General features: G+C 44.6%; 1 protein-coding gene across 1 annotated transcript in view; it reads left to right on the top strand.

Moving 5' to 3' along the window:
* Window positions 1–5,832: 5,832 nt before the first annotated feature.
* RASSF3 (Ras association domain family member 3) overlaps window positions 5,833–18,232 on the top strand; it is a gene marked incomplete at both ends in the record, with an annotated part of 47,705 nt that continues 35,305 nt past the window's right edge. Inside the window, one exon of the mRNA XM_079549843.1 lies at window positions 5,833–5,961. Coding sequence (XP_079405969.1) covers window positions 5,833–5,961 — 129 coding nt within the window. The remainder of the gene's footprint in view (window positions 5,962–18,232) is intronic.

Genomic DNA, 18,232 nt, shown 5'->3' with positions numbered 1-18,232 from the left:
CAGTGGCACTAAGCAGAGCTGAGCTATTAATTCGAGACAAATGGGAGAAATGAGTAAACAGAAAGTTTACTGGTCTATGGCAACTGCGGGCCTGAGTGGATGTTCTGTGTCAGTTTTATTTCAACTTTATTGCTTTGCTTTGATCATTTGAAATTACCACTGTTCTCAGCTGGAATTTAGAAAAACTAAAAACACATGATTTCTGAACTAATTATTTTGATTTTAAAGCTATATTCTGTTACAGACTATTTTTCTTCCTCTGCAACTTGTCTTTGTATCATTTTTTGCTACACAAATCGTGATTTGCAGAATGAACATCATGGGATAATTATATTTTGCTGTAAAAATGTTACAAATAAGCCAAATCCAAAGTGTTGGTAAGTAGGAACTCTTTTTGATTTCAGTCTTACGCATATTCGAAGCTTTAGTATGTCCCTCAGGGACTAATCATGGGTAGAGCTGTGTGTATGGTTGAGGCTGTACAGGATCAGAGCCAGCACTTGCCAAGATGTGTGAAAGCAGAAAATGAGGGGGAGAGAGAACCTCAGGGCTTCAGAGCAACCAAAAGGGTTCCTGCTGCAACCGGAGGCAAGAGGCATCTTGCAAATTCATAGTGGTTGTCATTATGAATGCCACTAGGGTCGTTACTGGAATTCTTCTTGCAAAATACTGGCGAAAGCAGGAAAGGAGGCAATCTGCAGACTCCTGCCTTAGCACCGCGGCTGCACCCAGCCTGGCTGCAAAACCTGCCAAGCCATCAGCATTCTGGCTGACACTGAGGTCACACATTAGTACTTCACAGGCTAATAGGTTCTAAAAATATTTGAAATTGTGGCATATTCTTAATTCCCCATTATCCTTCTGGCCAAGGAAAACCATGTAAGTTACTCCTGAGGTCTCCACACTACTGTTTGTATTTTAATAGAAAAGCAGTCGAAAATGTTACAGGACTCCCCACGCCCAATCCACATCTTGCTTTTAGCTTTCCTCATTCTTTGACACAGTGCTTTCTGAAACAGTCTGGTCAAAATCTGGAGAAAGGTCCAAGGCCTGTGTACAGAACAGTGTGTCTTGGGCAATGGCAGCCAAGCAGCCATAGTGGTGGAGTGAATGCTCGCTGAGTTTCCCATTTTGTTGAGCTCTCCAAGTTTATATGTCAGAGGGCTGAGGGGATGTTTTAGAAACATGTAAACACCATGCAATCACTGATGGAGTTAATGTAAACGCTGTAGCATGTTTTATCTGTTGTCGTGTTGTTTAGTCTGGGGAAGAGGAGAATAGGGGAATGATGAGAGACTTTGAATATCCAAAAGGTTGATATAAAAACCGCAATGGACTGCGCGCTCCCTCCCTCCCTCCTTCCATCTCCCCCTCCCTCTCTCCCTCTCTCCAATTTTGTTAAGGTTTTAGGTGAGATGGCAGGAGAATCTTTCTAACTCCAGTAGGTAGCTAAAAAGCTCTGGAACAGATGACCTGCAAGGGAGTGTTCATACTACCACACCTTGCTCGAAGAATAGGTTGGCTGAAGGTCTGTGGGGATGCTACACAGACCTTGGTTCTTCTTCAGAGCAGTGGATGCATTTACTCAACTGCCCTCGAAAGTGCCCTTCAAACAGATTTTCATCTGGAATTGTGATCTCTCCAATAAAGAGACTTGTTAATGCAAATTGACAAATGAAACTGCAAGGTCTTCAGATGAAGTCTGCCTTTATGAAATTGAGTATCTAGTACTACTTCAGCTGTGGTGGCTGAGAGTCCAATCCTTACCAAATTAATAAAATTATCCACACCTGTTTTGCCATTCAGGAATCTTAGCTTTCATTTTCACTTTCCTGGAAAGCTATACCTGATGTTTTATTTCTTTAAATTGACTCTCCAAAACCACAAAGTAATTTAAAGCTGAATTTTATCTTTGAATCTAATAGTGATTTTAAATATTGTTGCTCCCCTTAAGCAACAAATATCTACATATCACACAAGTTAACCTTCCCTGTGATTGCTCTGTGCTAATATTCATTAAACTTGTTCTGTAACCTAGAGTGCCCATTACTATTTTTGCTTGATGTACTTGAGCCACCACATTCTAGTGGCTTGAATGGGCTGTAATTTAAAAACACTGTGACATTCTGTGTGTGTCATCAAGCTTTATTAAATAAATTTTAAAAATGTTATTCATGTTTTCTTCATAGGTGCATCTGTGGCACTGCTTGCTACTTCATTGTTCATTAAAATAAATAAAAAAGCATCTTCATTTTCTTGCCAGTTCCCTGTGTGATCACATGGTAGCTACTTCCAGTTTTATTTCTCATAGAACTAATTCTTGGAATGAGTGATTGAAAGCCTCATAGTGCTTGTCTGTGTTTTAAATCTTTCTCTCGTGCCATATTTCCTAGCTTTTAACTTCATTGTTTTTACCTAATGCTTCACTAATGCTCCTTAAAAGCACATATGCTTTCAGAAACTTTATTACTAAATTAATCTTCAGATATTGCCCTGTTTACATCATGCAGTGTTATTTTGCTCATTGACTACTACTTAAGAGGACTGTCAGAGGAGACTGAAAATAATCCAAGGCTGGTGGTAGTCTGGAGGTTTCAGTGCAGCACCTAATGAACAAAGGCTGTTGGATGAATCATACCTAAGTAAGATGAATAAATTCATTTCAGAAGGCAGAAAAGTACTTGTCTAGGGAGAAACCCTAAAAATTTGGGCAGAGTTTGCCTGGGAATGCTAAAATGCACGTGGGAAGTGTAATCCATGCATCAGTGTGTTATATTGCCCATCAGTCCCATCAGTGGAATGTGGAGCCCCTTCCAATTCCCAGCTAGAAAGCCTTGATGCTTAGCACCCACCTGGTCCATGTTGCAATACAGGACAGTAGTCATGGAGAGGACATGTCTGAAGAGGACTTACTTCTCCTTTTAAAGGTTCTGGAAGTCTTAGTGGGTATATGACACTGATTATCATGATGTAGGTGGTGTTTGACCAGACAGCGGTATCTCAAGTGACAACACATTGATTGCTGTGCTTCAGAAGGAAAATCTGTGCTTGTTGGTGCTGTTGTAAATAAAACGTAGGCCTGAAAAATTAGCAGATTTTATCTTACATTCATAAAGCACAGTGAGTGTCATGCAATCTGTAAGGTTACATATGTTGAGTCTTTTAGTTCTGACTAGAATGTACTATACTGAAATGACTGATCTACAAGCTGAGATCACCTGGACTACTTTAAAATTCATTTTAAAAAATATACCTGTATATTAAGATAGGGAAACCAATTGATTTTTAAACATCAGTCTTGGAAAACACATAATAGGATTTGCATATATTATTGCAAGCACCATGTAAATCAAAATTAAAAGGTATCTCATCTGCTTGTACCTTCATGTGAATTCTTTGACTCAGTGCCACATCTGAAAAAAAAAAACAAAACAAAACAAAACAGGAAACACTGTCAAAATTAGTAGGCTCAAAAACTGAATTCTGCTTGAAGAATGAGTTCATACTGGAATATATGTTACAAAGAACTTAGATGTACTTTCTCCATCAGTTTTTGTTGCAGCAGGAGAAAACTACTACGGAAATCTTTCATTGTTATCAATAGAAATGATGCTTCATGGACAGGTGAACATCATGCCTTGTTGTCATAAATTGGAACTTGCAACAGATCTGGCACAGACAGAAGCTCCCTTGTGGCAGCTTATTGCCTTCTTGGTCCTGTTTGTGAGCTTGATGGTCCACCCACACATGATCAGTTCTGAGGCTGTGACTAAGCAAACAGGCTGTGTACATAATGCCTTTTGTTGCTGAGAGTCGGTCAAGTGTGCCAACGGGTAACACTTAGAACACCTTTGTAGCTGGAAAACAAAAATCCCATGTAGTGGTGCACTCAAGTCTCTAAAAACCTTTACTATGATCACGATCATAGCTAGGAGCATTACACCCCAAAGCTCTGGAAGCTGGGTTTGGACAATCCAGCACATCTCTAGTGGGACTTCTTTTCAGCAAGGCTCTGGTCTTAGCAAGCCACATAACACAAAGATCATTTGTCTAAAGCAAGAGTTTTAAAAACTTTTAGTTGCATTCAAGTAACTTGGCATTATGCTTAAAACTATCTTGAATATTGGGGAGCTTTCCAGTTCCAACAAGTGGGCTAAAGAACTGACACATTCACATCTACTCTGTTAAACTCTATCAGTTGTTTTCAAAAGCTATGCTGCCTTCCAGTATGGCAGATGCCAAATTTTTAGGAAGACCTGGGAGAAGCCAAGCTGACAGGAAAGTGAGGAGATAGCACCTCCGGACTGACCGACTGCTATCAGTGCTCAACCTGAGTGTTTTGGCTGATAAGGGGGCGACTTCATTGATATGCAGGGTGATGCAGAAAGAGCACAAAGCTGACTCCATCCCCTTTGGAGTGTGGGCACAGGATGAGCTGCATGCACACAGCTGGTGAGAAATCATAGAATCATGAAGCTGGAAAAGACCACAAGATCATCCAGCCCCACCACCAACCCATCCCCTCCATGCCCACTGACCACGTCCCTCAGTGCCACATCTCCACGTTTCCTGAAGACCTCCAGGAACGGTGACTCAACCACCTCCCTGGGCAGCCTGTGCCAATGCCTCACCACTCCTTCTGAGAAGTTTCTGACCAGATTGTGAAGGGACAGAGAAGAGAGAAAGGAGACATCAGCAATAGGAACCCAGGCACATACATGGCTGAGCACGAAGACTACAAAGCGCTGCATTAGAACACAGCTTGGTAGACACACAGCTTTACTTAAACTAATTCAAGTCCACGCTGCTGCCGCCAGAGATGCCTCCTGCCCTCACTCCCACCCCCTGCCCTGGCTGCGGGCCCTGCTCCGGGCTCACTTTCCCCTTGCGATCAGTGGCATGAGATCAGCACCGCGGGGCCTAGGCCCTGCAGGAAAGGCAGGTCTACTTTTTGGGCAGCTGCGCGGGCCGAGGAAGCCGTGCCTTAAAGCCAATATCCTGTCGCTGACAGCGACCAGCTCTACATAAATTAATGGAAGAGATGAGAAAACCCGAAGCAGGTAATTACGGAGCGAGCCGGCCTTCAGGCATTGTCCGCCACTTCCCCCTCCGATGGCCGAGCGCGGTTTATGCCCCGCATCATCCCAGAACTGCTGGTTCTGAGCACGTTTTCCAGCCGCGGTCGCGGCGGTCCCTGCCCTGCCCGCGGTCCCATCCCCGCGCCCTCGCGGCGCCGCTCGCACGGCAGCCCGGGGCGATGGATTCCTCGCGCTTATCTCTGCTGGCCCACGGCGGGGCGAGGCAGCGCCGCAGTAGCGGCCAGCTGCGAAGTTTAAATTCAAGTTCTCCTAGAACAAACCGAGAAAGACTCGCAGCCGTTCCGCCCGAGGTTACTTTTTAACGCGTTATTAGGGCAAAGTCCCCCGGCGAGTTGCCCCCTCGGCCACCTCCTCGCTGAAAGGCCCAGGGGCGGGCAGCGCCCAGCCGGAGCTCCGGCGACCTGCGGCCCACGCCCGGCCTTTCATCTCCGGCCGCGCGCTTCCAGCCCGCCCCGGCGGCCGTCAGCGGAGCTCCTCGGGGCCGGGCGGGGAAGCGAGAGGTGTCGGCGGGGCCCGGCGCGCCGCTGCCCCGCGGAAACTTGTGCTGCAGGAAGGGAGGGCGGGAGCCGGGGAGCGGCTCCTCCTCCTTCTCCTCCTTCTCCTCCTCCTCCCGCGCCCCGGGCCCGGCGGCGCTGGGAGAGGAGCGGCCGCGGCGGGGCCCCATGCGGCGGCCGGGACGGAGCTCTCCGCCGCCGGGCCCCTCCCGTAGCGACAGCAGCACTAGGAGTCGCCGATGACCTGGACCAGCAGCATGAGCAGCGGCTACAGCAGCCTGGAGGAGGAGGACTCCGAGGAGTACTTCTTCACCGCCCGCACCTCCTTCTTCAGGAGGCCGCCGGGCAAGACCCGCGCCGCCCCGCAAGTAAGTGCCGAGCGCCGGCTCGGGGCCCGGCCCGCGCTCCACGTGTCCGCCGGTCTCCGAAGGGGCGCCGCGCCTCGGCGCTCCCCCGCCTGCTCTGGGGTCCCGCGGGCGGCGGGCTGCAGCCTCTGAAATAGCTCCTGAAGGGCTGAACGGGCGGGCTGGGGATGGGGTTAAACGGTGGCGAGTAACCGGCGGGGCCGTGCGCGTCGTGTCGGCGCTGAGTGCGGTGCGTGGCAGCCTGGCTGCCGTCCGGGCGGCGGGGAAGGGCCCTCGGCCGCGGTGGAGTGGTTGAAGTGCTCGGCGGAGATCGGCTGTAAGAGGACTTTGAAGTGAAGAGCTGATTAAGAACAACGGAAAACCCGAGCCCTTCGTAGTCAGCGCTAAAATGCCCACCTCTAAGAAGGATAAGGCAGCGCAGGGCAAGAAGTGCTGGGGAACTCGGGCAGCCAAGCAAAACTCCCTTCTGGAGAGCAGAACCTCCGATTCTTGTCAGCACAGCGAGGCAAACGCTCTGCTCCTTTAGCTGAAGCAGCCCAGCCCCTCTTGTTTGTCTTTTCTGAAGTGCAACGTTTCTTTCTAAGCATGGCTTTATCCTTGGAAGCTGATGAGTCAGTTTTCCATATGCTGGCTCCCCTTGCCTTGCTCCTACTGCTTGCTCAGACCTCTGGTCAGTGTTTGTACAACTCCTGCTGTGTTTTCCCTGCTGCGTGGCCACTCAGCTAGGGAGTTGGCTGAGCCTGGTGCCCTCTGATCAATCTGTGGGGCTTATCAAGAGTCGTGGTTGCCCACAGCCCTTCCCCTAGGTTACGTGCTGCGGAAGCCAAACTTGGTTTCTGTTTCTCCAAGGTTCCACAACTTATTCCTCATTTGTGACTGACTTAAAATTTGAGCCCTGTAACCACCCCTCAGGAAACTCCTGCTCCCGTTTGAGGAAGTGCACAGAGTTTTCTTGAGCTTTGGTTTCCTTCACAGAGTTTGGCAGGGTGCCTGGGCACACCCTCTGCCTACACCTGAGCCTGGGTGCTCCATATCTGCTCCTTGTGCAGATATCCTGGGACCAGGATTTCACCATATCATTGCTGCCTCCCCAGGGTGCTGCTTGTGGTTCCCTTCCCGAGAGGTCATCTCTTTCTCATCCACATTGAGTTTCAGCTTCCTGTGAATTCCAGTGACTCTGAAAGCTGGCAGGTCCTGCTGAGTGTCCTTGAACTTTATCTGACCTGCTTGGCTGGAGTTGGCTGCCACCTGGCCCATATGAAGCAGAGAATGACTTGGGTTGGAAGGGACCTTGAAGCCCACCCTTGTTCCAATCCCCTGCCGTGGGCAGGGACATCTCCCATTTTACCAGGTTGCCCAAAGCCCCACCCAGCCTGCTCTTGAACACCTCTATGGTTGGGGCATTCACATCTCTGGGCAGCCTGTGCCAGAGCCTCATGGCCCTCTGAGTAAAGAATTTTGTCATCATATCTAGACCAACTCTTTCAGTTTAAAGCTATTACCCGTTGTCCTATTGCTCCATACCCTTGTAAGAAGTTTCTTTCTTATAACCCTACTGTAAGTAGTGAAAGGCTGCGTTAAGGTGTCCCTTGCAGAAGAAGATTGCAGTGTCGCAGTGCTGTGTGAACACATACCTCAGTGCTGCCAGACTGTGGGTGGTTGCTGTATAATGGGATGTGAGAGGCCCCAGGTCTTGATTCAGGTCCTAAAAACATGCTTGTTCCTTTGCTTTGTAATGCTGCTGCATGAGTTGTCTTAGCAAGTACTTGTTAAGTAAGTGGTGGATTGTGCAAACATGTAAATCGCTGTGTGTGATGTTAACGTTCTCAATCAAGGGGTGAAGGAAGAACAAAAATTTGATATTCTGGTCTGGTAGTGTTTCCCCAAAGAGTGCTGTGGTGAGATGCTGCAGGGTGTGTGTTTAAGTATGCATTGGGTAGCATGGAACAAATTCATCTGTATTGCTGACTCTGCAGCATCAGAAACACTCAGCTAAATGTTTCTAGTTATAAAGTTATTGCCAGCTGCACTGTATCTAATGAGTTAGAGAAGAAAGAAAAAAAAATCCCCAAACAATGCTGAATGTAGATTTCAACAGTCATGTGGCCAGTAAGAGTGAGTTTCCCCTTCCAGCAATAACAATCATAATAAGACTCTTTGTATGTATGAGGATGTTACTTTTGGTTTGTATTTGAGGTTTAGTCAAAAAATGCATACAATGTCCCCTTGAGCAAAGGGGAAAGAGTGGAGCTATTAGTTATTGTTTCTGTGTCTTTCTCAACTATACAAAGTTTTGCAGGGTATTTTTTTTTACTCTTGCTTAAGACAAAGTGGTGGCAATTACTTTTATTCTTGTCTTAACTCCTCCTTTCTCCTGTTCTCACAGTGATTGGTTACAACTTGGAGCTCATGGTGTGCTATGCCTGCAGAACTACCCAGTGGTAGCTCTTTAACTTGTTTTGTATGTATGTCCAAAGAAAAGAAGGAAAAATGGAAATAAAGAAGCTTTGTGAATTTTTGTCTTCCATTTAATGGAGAGGAATGGACTTATGTGTCTCAGTTTCTATGGCTGAGACAGGATAAATGGTTTGATACCGATTCTGATATATGAGTTCAGTAGTAGTGTCTTCGGGCTTTGCCAAATCTTCTGCACGATGTGGAAAGATTTGTCTCTTCCTTTCTACCGCTTTTAAAAACCTGAAGCATTAAAATCATTACAGAGTGTTGCAGGCAGTGGGGTGTTTTGGGGCTGAGGTGTTCAGCTCATTTTTTTCAGTCTTATTGAATTCTGCTGTATTGGCAGTGCAGTGGGCTATCAACCCTCTTTTTTTGCAGGAGAAATGAAGATTGGCAATCCAGCATTTGTAGCTTCGTTCAATTAAAGATGCAGACTCGAAGCTGAAAGATCTCAAACTTGGATCTGTGTCACCCAAATACGAGCAACTTTTTTCAACTGGATTAAACTGAACGTGGCCCTTTTTTGTGCTCACAGTGACTCATTTACTAAATGAAAAAGGAGGAACTGTAAATATTTTTGTCGTGCCAGTGTGACTGCTCATGTGAGGTGAAATTATCCATGCGCAAAAGCTGTAGCAAGATCAGACCCGTGCTTCTGTATAATCAAGCCTTTGGAAATCGTCCACTCCCTCCAGAGAAAATACCAAAAGAAGATGTTTTGCAAACTTTTGAAAGCTGACCCCTTTCTCTCCCTATTTCATCCCTCCCACCCCCATCTTTTCAGGAAAAGTGAAAACAGTCCTGCCTGCTCCTGCATGCCTGGCCGTATGTCCAGGGAAGTGCATCTTCCTGCCTGTGTTCCTGCGCTTCCACAGGCCACTTCCACATGCTCTCCCACTCCTAGCAGTGTTGATGTAAATCCTCGCCAATCCCCTCCTCCTTTCTCACACAGCGTGGGGGGTGGTGGTTTTTGAGTGCTGCTGTGGGTTAGTTCCCAGCCATCCTCCCACTGGGAGGCTGCAGGTACCCAGGGAATCCCCTGATGAGATATGTCTCTTACACAGGAGGCTGCTTCTGGGGAAGTTCTGCTCCAGGAACAGGCAGTGCTGTGCAGGTCATGGGCTCCTGGTTGTTAGGAAAGAGCAAATCTTGCATTCGGCATCTGAGTGCTGAGTGGTGTGTGCGCAGAATGGCTGAATTCTGGAAGTGCTGTGTAAAATATCATGTAGGTACAAAGTTTGACTTTTGAATGCTGCTGTTCTCTCTAAGAAGAAAAGAAGAACTTTTATTGTTTATGTTGTTTTTTTACTATTTCACCCAGTGCTCTCTAGAGATGTTAGCAAGAAAAATGCAGTTGCACGCACCTTCCTGCTGCTCCTCAATCTGTGCTGACTGCCTTGTGCTCAGTGCTGTCCTTCCCCATTTGAGGTCCACCTCCTGGGCATCCTGACCCTGCGCTGTGTCAGGAGCCCAACTTCTTGGGGCTCAGCCTTTTGGGGTGCTACCCTGCCACACCGTTGTTGTTTTCTCCCACCCCTCTGTGTTTCAGTGGAATTTGCAGGTGTGGCAATGAGGGTGGGAGAGGAAGTTAGTATAAAGAAAGCTGGAAATGGAAGCCGGATGTGAGAGAGCAGAGGAGCCATGCAGAGGAGAGGCAAAAGGCAGTGGCTGAAAGGCTCATCCCAGTGAGGTGACCGTCTTGCTCTGCTACCAGTGCAGAAGATTTGTGTCTTTGTTTTCAGTGGATGAGCTGGCATCCGTGTGAAAAACATACTTCTGGATGCAGAAACCCTTTTATATCTATTCCACATGAGTTTGCACAGTGGCTTCTGGCATTTCAGTAAGAAGAGAGACAAAAGCGCTTTATTTTGGAAGAAAGCAGTTTCTTGGGGTACAGTGCTGTTTGTAACTACTCAAGTGTAGTTGGCATGGTTCTGTGCTAGCAGTGTCTGTTATTAAGAAGTTCCATGTTGTTTGGTTCTTACAGCCCTTCCCGGGTTTCCTTTCCACAACATTCCCCAGAGAAAACAGCTCTCCTGACGACCAGAACAAATGAGGTTTCTAATTATAGGCTCTGTTTGGAACCGAAGAGGTTAGATTTGTGTTTGACGTGTAGTCATGAAGCTTATTTAAAAAATAAAACTAAAAATATCCAGTCTCATTCTTTTTTTTTTTTTTTTTTTTAATCCATTTGACAGTCAGTGAATATTATGGGATAAACATTGTCACAGCTAGAACACTTGAAAGTTAAGGCTTGAAGCATGCTCCAGCAGCATGGAGACCGTGCCTGTTTTAAGGCTTGGTCAGTGTCAGGATAAACCAGCAGTCCTCGTTTCACTCTCTTGTGCTTTGTCCCACTCTATGAGTGGCTGACACCGTGTCTGTGCCTTAAGGAGCTCAGCAGAGCAGGGCTGTTCCCAGCGGAGCCCCAAGCCACTTACCAACGTCTGACAGCCTCTGGAGGTGAGAGGGGATTTATGTGCTTTGCGCCGAGGAACACTGATTGCTGTGCATTGGTTTATCAGCACAGTTGGCTTGTATGGTCATTAATTTATGTTTTGAAGACTTACCTAAAACGTACTGTTTTTAGGTATGAAGTGGGGAACTACTAATGCACAAAAATTAAGAAGCAAGTTTATGTTCTGTCCCAGGAGGAGTTAAAGTCACTGAAACATCTCTTGAGTTCAGCCATCTCAGTGTCCTCAGTACAGCAGCACTGCAGGTACTGTTCAGGCTGGGTGTCTACTCTTTCTTTTTTTCCTTTAGTCTATTATATTCACACAGTACGAGATATATCTTGGGCAGTATTTCTATGTTAACATAAGATTTTGGTTCACCAGCAGTGGGCTGCTGGCTCAGTTGTTGATGTTATATCACCAGATAAACACTAGATTTTTTTCTTTTTTTTGGTCATTTCTTTGTCAAGATTAGCCTTTGTTCACCTGCTTGAGCTCTGGGGCACAGTAGCTCTGTATAGGTGTTTTGAGATTGGAGTTCTAGTAACGTAACTGAGTTTGGGATAAAAATGAGACTTTGAGTGCAGAAAGGCAGAACGGCTGCAATTTAAAGCTGCCAGATGTCAGAAAGCATCAGGACCTGTATACCTTATGGATTGGAATGTTTAAATTGAGACTTGTTTAGATGTATGAGCAGATGTGCAAGATGCAACGAGTTCTGTTTAAGTTGAGGAGTCTGGTGAATACAGGAAAATGTGCTGCAGAGCAACTGAGCTCAGCATCATCTGCATACAGTAAGTAGATTTATAAAACAACCAACCGACAATGATTTGAAAGGAAGGAGAGGATCTGGTAACCTGTTTTCATCATTTCTTATGTCAACTACAGACCTGTGACAAGGATATGAGAAGATATCAGAATACCATTTTGGAAGAGATTCTTGCTGACTAATATTTAGCCATGGCCAAAGAGCAAAAATATGAAGATAAATGAAGTAAAAATCAATACTGCATTTTGTCCCTTGTGTGAAATGCCAGCGGCAGCAGCGTTGGATTAACAGTTCTTAGTAAACCGATTAACAGAGGATTTTAAATGAAGCAATAGATCTGTAATGCAGCGTTTGCCAGTGACAATAACCTTGCAAACGAAGCCAAGCAATGTAAGTGTCAGGAATAAATCAGAGTGATGGATCTCTGTAGTTAAGCTCTCCTCTTACAGACAGGCAGCTGTCTCTGCTGACTTCAGCAGCGTGTACCCATCAGGCCAGAGCTGTGCACTGCGTGCTCTTCCTCCTAGATAGACTGTGGTGGTTTGTGTGCATGGATGCATTTATCTGTACATGCAGTATTTATTATTCGGTGTATTTGTTGCAGCTTGTCACAGTTAGATGTATACTTCAGATCAAAAGCAGCCTTCCAGTCAGCCTCTGTGGATCTCCCAGTTTCTACTAGGGAAACTGGAAAAAAAGAAAAGATGGATCAGGATGGTTTTTTAAATACATGGTTTTAAAATAGGGCTACTAAGATGGAGAAGGGTCTGGAGAGCAAGGTATATGAGGAGCAGCTGAGGTTCCTTGGTGTGCTCAGCGCTGAGCGGAGAAGCTGAGGGGAGGCCTGATGGCGGCTGCAGCTCCTCACAGGGAGCCGAGGGGCAGCGCTGAGCTCGCCGAGTGCTGGAGCTCAAGGAGCGTTTGGACCATGTTCTCAGACATGGGGTTTAGTTTTGAATGATGCTGCATGGAGCTGGAGTTGGACTCAGTGATCCATGTGGGTTCCTTCCAGCTGAGGTTATTCTCCGACTATATATTATTTGATGTTATAGATTTATAGAATACACACACAATATATATATATATATTATATTTCTGCTCTCAGAAAGTGAGATCATTCTATATATTTTGAGAACAGCATTCAGGAAAGTCCTAAAACCAGTGCATCCCACAGACTTGAAGGGAACACTCTGGTGTGACTGAAGCTGGTTCAGCATGTTTTTATCCAGTGCAGTTTGAGCCCTGCTTGTACTGTCATGGGTTTGCATTTGCGTAGGTGCCTGTAACGAAGCACACAGTCCTGTAGGCAGGTACAAATTGACTTGGGATGAGTAATTGTCCCTTTTGGTTTTTTGGTGGTTTTTGTTTTTTTGTTGTACTTGCACTTTTGCAAGGCTGATGAAATACTGCAGTCAGTTTTGAGGAGAGTACTTCCTTTGTGGACATATGATTTGGCTGTGTGAAGTAGCCACGTGTGATTTATGTAGCAATTAAGATCATTTTCAAGTTATTAATCTGTGCGTGTGTTGGAGTGGAATTTGTGCTCCCTTACATGGAGGTGTGTTTGCTGTGCTGCATAGGGCAGCAGTTGAGGAAGCCTCAGGTGGCAGTGCTGCTCACGTGGGATCACTTACCGTGTGCTGCTGATGGCTTCTCAGTCTCACTCTTCATCTAGGAAATTCTGACGATTCCATGTGAAGTAATTGTGGAAAATGGTGTCTGCGTTTCTTTTAGAAATTATATACAATAGCAGAGTAGAAAATCATTGGCTGTACGTGCAGGAACAAATTACAAAGTAAGTTTATGGTCTGTAATCTTTTATAGTCATCCCTGTTGTCCCTAATTAGGATTGCATTTATTGTTTTCTGTCTTGTACTTCATCCCCAGGTGTGTGCAGGTACAGTCTAGCCATGCTGTACATTTCTGCACAGTACAGTCACTGTACTTTGTATTTGTGGCATCCGATCCATGTGATCTTTTTAAAGCCAGATTAGTAATAACAAAAACTGAAGATCAAATTCTGCTCTGGCTGAAGGTAGTATTTGTTTAATAGCTAAGTAAATGTTTAATCTTATATCCAAAGAAGCAGATGTGGTCATGATTTGGCTTGTCCCTTTGGGGACAGGTTGTATTGGTTAATAGTGCAGAAGTATCTTAACACTTCTATTGATGGATTGTAACCTTTTTTGTAGAGAGCTTCCTCTCAGCCACTTCCTGTGCATAGTTGTGCCTCGGATCGTGATAGCCTGCCAACATGGGAGAGTTTAGTTTAGAAGTTTTATTTAGATAATGATTTTTCTTCCTTGCTCTCTGCTGAAGATTTCTGCTCACCGGGAACAAAATTGAAGATCTTGCTGTTTGGTCCACAGGTGGCTTGATTTAGTATGTTCACTTACAGATATATCGGCTAAGATTATGAGGGTTGTTTTGTTGTTGTTGCTCTGAGTTAATAATTTAATTGCAAAGCATCTTCATGGTTCATTTGAGAAGCATCTGGGAAAGCTGTGTAAACAACTGCACCAGGTATTTCAGTGTAACTCAGAGCTGATGTCTGCAGGAACTGGCATATTCTTCGGCACTGCGTAAAAGATTAAAAATATGGTGATGGCATGTTGTATATTGGGAGAATTGACCTGTGTTGTTTGTCCTGGTGTCTGAAATGAGGAACTTCAGTGTTCAGTGCCACTGAGATCAGCGTTAAGTCAGTGCAGCTTTTTTGCGTGTGTGTGACAGATGCAGTTTGCATTCAGTATTACGATTTTTAATAAGTAATTGTGTGCAAAGATTCTGTAGCGTAGGCATAGACAGGCATCTTATGTTACCCTTTATGAAATTTATTTTCATGTGTGGCTCTGGTTAGCTTGCTGATAGTAGCAAGAAGTACATGTGGTGGGTAACCTGGGCTGTGCCTGGAGAACTCAGCAGTCTGTGCCATGGCCAGCTTCAGGAACCGGTCCTCTGGCAGCACAGGCATAGTCAGTCCCTTGTTCTGTCACTCTGCATGCGTTCTTACCTTAGAAATGCTCTCCCCACTTCTTTCCAACAGAAGCATAAAAAAAAGTCTGTTCGCTCTGTTCACATTTGTGCACGTGGGAGCGATGTCTTGTGTCCTGGACAGAAATGGGCTGTTCAATCAAAAGTTGACACTTAAAGTAGTTGCTGCCTCACGTGCCATTCACAAAGGCTGGCATCAGAAGAATCCCAAACACACATGGGAGAATCATCTGTGCAGATGACCTGATATGAGCAGTAGTCAGACTGCCATGTAATCTGCAGAAAAGTACTCTGCCTTATGAAGGAGGACTTAATATTTCATTGTGTCATGATATTCCCAGCTTGCACAGAGCCTGATTTAGCAGAGCATCACTTGACAGTGTCTACATAAAATGTAGCCTTGTAACTGTAAAATACTTAAAAATGTAAGGCTTTGTGAGCTGATTTTGGTGTGAAATATAATAGAAGGAAGTTTCTAGTTTTTGCATCGGTTATCAGGCTGGGTTAAAATAATCAAAATGCCTAATGTGATATTCAGTGGGCCCTCAAATTCTTGAATTAAGAATACACCTTTTTTCCTTTCAAAGAATATGCAGTATAGGATGATGACTAATGGCAGGAGTCCTAATCAACTCTTTCTGTAATGAAAACCATTTAACTGCTGCTAGAGAGCTGTTAAGTGGATCTCAGCACCGGAGGGGATGGATTCACAGTAGCTGGAAAAGACATTTTCATGTAGTTGCACCACTGTGGAGTTCAGTCTGGAATTTCTTTTTGTATTTGCCAACATGATTTATTATTTCCATGAGAAAGCAACTCTTATGATACCATTGAATTGCTTTAGCTATTTTTTGGTTCACCAAAGTGGTAGGACACTAATGTATGTACCTATGGTGGTCTGAGCTTCTGGATGTCGTCCGATACACCTCTGAAGTAGGCCATCACATTATTTTCAGCTGCATTTTTCTATTCTCATTGAATTAAGTGCATGAAGAGTTGCCTTCCCTAAGTTTATTTCTAAGGGCTCCATGACTGACAGTATAAAAAAAAATATTCCTCTACATAATGCAGTGGTATTTTCTTTTGTTCTTCGGGGTCCTGGCCATGTGGGAAACTGTTATATTCTTTGGGATACACATTACTTTCTCTTCTTTTAGTGTAAGACTTGCTTGCACTGCTGTGGTTTGTACCAGAATTGCTGACAAATGTAAATACCTTCTCTCAACGTACCCATCTAAGCTGCAAAATATTGCTTTGGGGGTTGACTTGGCCTTCATGGGAACAAGTTTGTTTTCACAGAATTTGAAAAAAGGTATTAGTGTTCAGCTGACCATGTTATCCACTCTGCTGAACTTCTGTCAGGCCCTGATGTGTGTAGAAGGTATTTTACAGTGTCTTAAAATGAATAAAATGTAAAACACAACTGATACAGAACCACCATCTTTTAATCAAAGTGGACTGAAGAATGTTTTCTGCAAGATTTTAAATTCTCTACCACAGTTGCATTTTTTTTCATGAAAAATCTACCTAGACTGTGTAAGCAATTAAAAAAAGAAAGAAAAACCAGGGTGTGCCCTTACCACTACCTTAAGCCTGTGTGCAGAGGGACTTCTCAAGATGGATTTGGCTGTGAGATCTGAAGTTTTTAGTCACCCTGGTTCCAAATCCTTGATCTTCTGTAAAATGAAGCAGACAGCTGATGTACTTAGCTCGGTGAGAGTTTAAATTGTGCATTAGGCTGAGTGCTAATTAGCCAGCACACAGAATGGGCAGTTCTTCTGCCTTAAGCCCTTGTCACAGCGTGCACAACATTGTCCTTGCTAAACGTCAGATATTCAGGTGAAAAGAAAACCCAGTAACACTTCATAGGTCAATGGATGTCAAATATGAAGTGGCTTGGATGCTGGGAGCGCATTGCATCAGGATTTCCTCTTTTGTCTATTAAATCATAGGGCGATGGTCAGTGCCTTGACATTATGACAGCCCATTTGTTATAACATATAGGGAAAGTAATGCCTGGTTTACACATTTCTCAAGTTGTGAATGAGAATGAAGGTGTCTGTTAAACAATAACAGTACAGAAATGTCCAGCTGTCAGAAAATCAAGCAAGGTTCTTGCGAAACATAGCAGGTGGTGCAAATGCAAATCAGTTTAACTTCTCTTTGATCATGGAATCACAAGGAGGTTCCTTGGGAGGCTAATCCTGTGCTTTGTCACCAGATGCTTTGCGCTCACCTGTGCTCCTTGAGCTGGGTTTTCAGTGACTGAAGCTCTTGGCAGCACACTGCTGTTTTGGCTTGCTCCCATCGCTTGGTTTGTTCTTCAGCTGCCAGTGCTGAGTGTACTAATGGCAGCAGTGGCAGCATGAAAGCCTCTTTGGAGCAGTGTTGGATCTGCTGAGTTGAGTTCTAAGGTAAACTTCATTTTTCTTCTCATAACGAGCACTCTGGAAAGAATCATTCCCCTTCAGCAGCTTCAGGGACTGTCCTGGCAAAGACCCTTAGCGTGGTGATCATAGCAAGAGTTTGAGTGTTTCAGATACCCGAGTGTTTCAGATAACCACGTGTTCCATTGCTTCTCCAAAACAGAGGTGTTAAGATGCCTTAGCAGGACTAGCAAGGGGTTTAAGTAAGTCACAAACATTTCCAATGGATCAGAAATTGCAAAATGCCTTTAATATATTTCTGTCTTCTTACAGCATGCATCTGCCTGGTCGTGGAAATATATTTATTAGAGCATAGAGGTACGATTAATAATATCACAAGTTATTTTGTTTCATGGATAGAATTGATGGGTTTGTCTAAGTTGGCAGCTGCTGTCGATTCAGTTGCATGTTCACATGACGGGAGGCTTATCTCAAGATGTGGGAACATGATTGTTTATACTGCACTACAAGGTTGGTATTATGTGAAGTGGAACATCAAAGCAGTTTCTGATTCTCTGAACTTTAAAACTCACAGCTGATTTAATTAAAAAAAAAAAATTAAAAGCAACATTTTTCTCCACCCACTAAAACAGACCCCAAGTGTTCTTCAAAGCATATTTAGTTTTAATAGCTTGCTGATTTCTTCCCTGAGGCGTTTTTGAAGTTCCAGTTACCGCCGGAATATGAAGATGTAGCTTTGAATTGTGAAGATAATAGACCATTAAGAGGCGTTTGCCTCTTAAGATGACAAAATGGCATGCTCTGTAGAAACAGAAATAGTCAATAAACCTGGTGATATTTCCTGTAACACTCAAAAGTTAATGGCAAACTTCTTTGTGATTCATAACTTGAAACTGCTCTTGAAGCAGCTTGGTGAAACGCATCTTTAAGCGTGTTGGTATGCCACTCTTGCTTTCCCCCTTGCCTCAAAATTGAATCAGGGTTGTGTATTAAAGTGAGCTTGCTTGAAAGCCTTTGTGGCGTATGTCAGAAAAATCTCATGACGTGTAACACAGCTTTTGCAGCGCTATACGTATAGTTGTGAGCACATTTTATGGAGGATTTTGGGTAGGTGCTCTGTGGTACCTGGATTTAACACCTTACTTAAGTAATTATTCGTATGTTTTCATCTTGAGAGATAGATGTAGAAGATGGAGGAGGAAAAAAAAAAC

The sequence above is a fragment of the Tetrao urogallus genome, assembly GCF_951394365.1.
Source record: "Tetrao urogallus genome assembly, chromosome: 1".
NCBI classification, from domain to species: Eukaryota; Metazoa; Chordata; class Aves; order Galliformes; family Phasianidae; genus Tetrao; species Tetrao urogallus.
The sequence above is the reverse complement of the archived record's forward strand: the minus strand, read 5'-3'. Positions and strand labels throughout refer to the sequence as shown.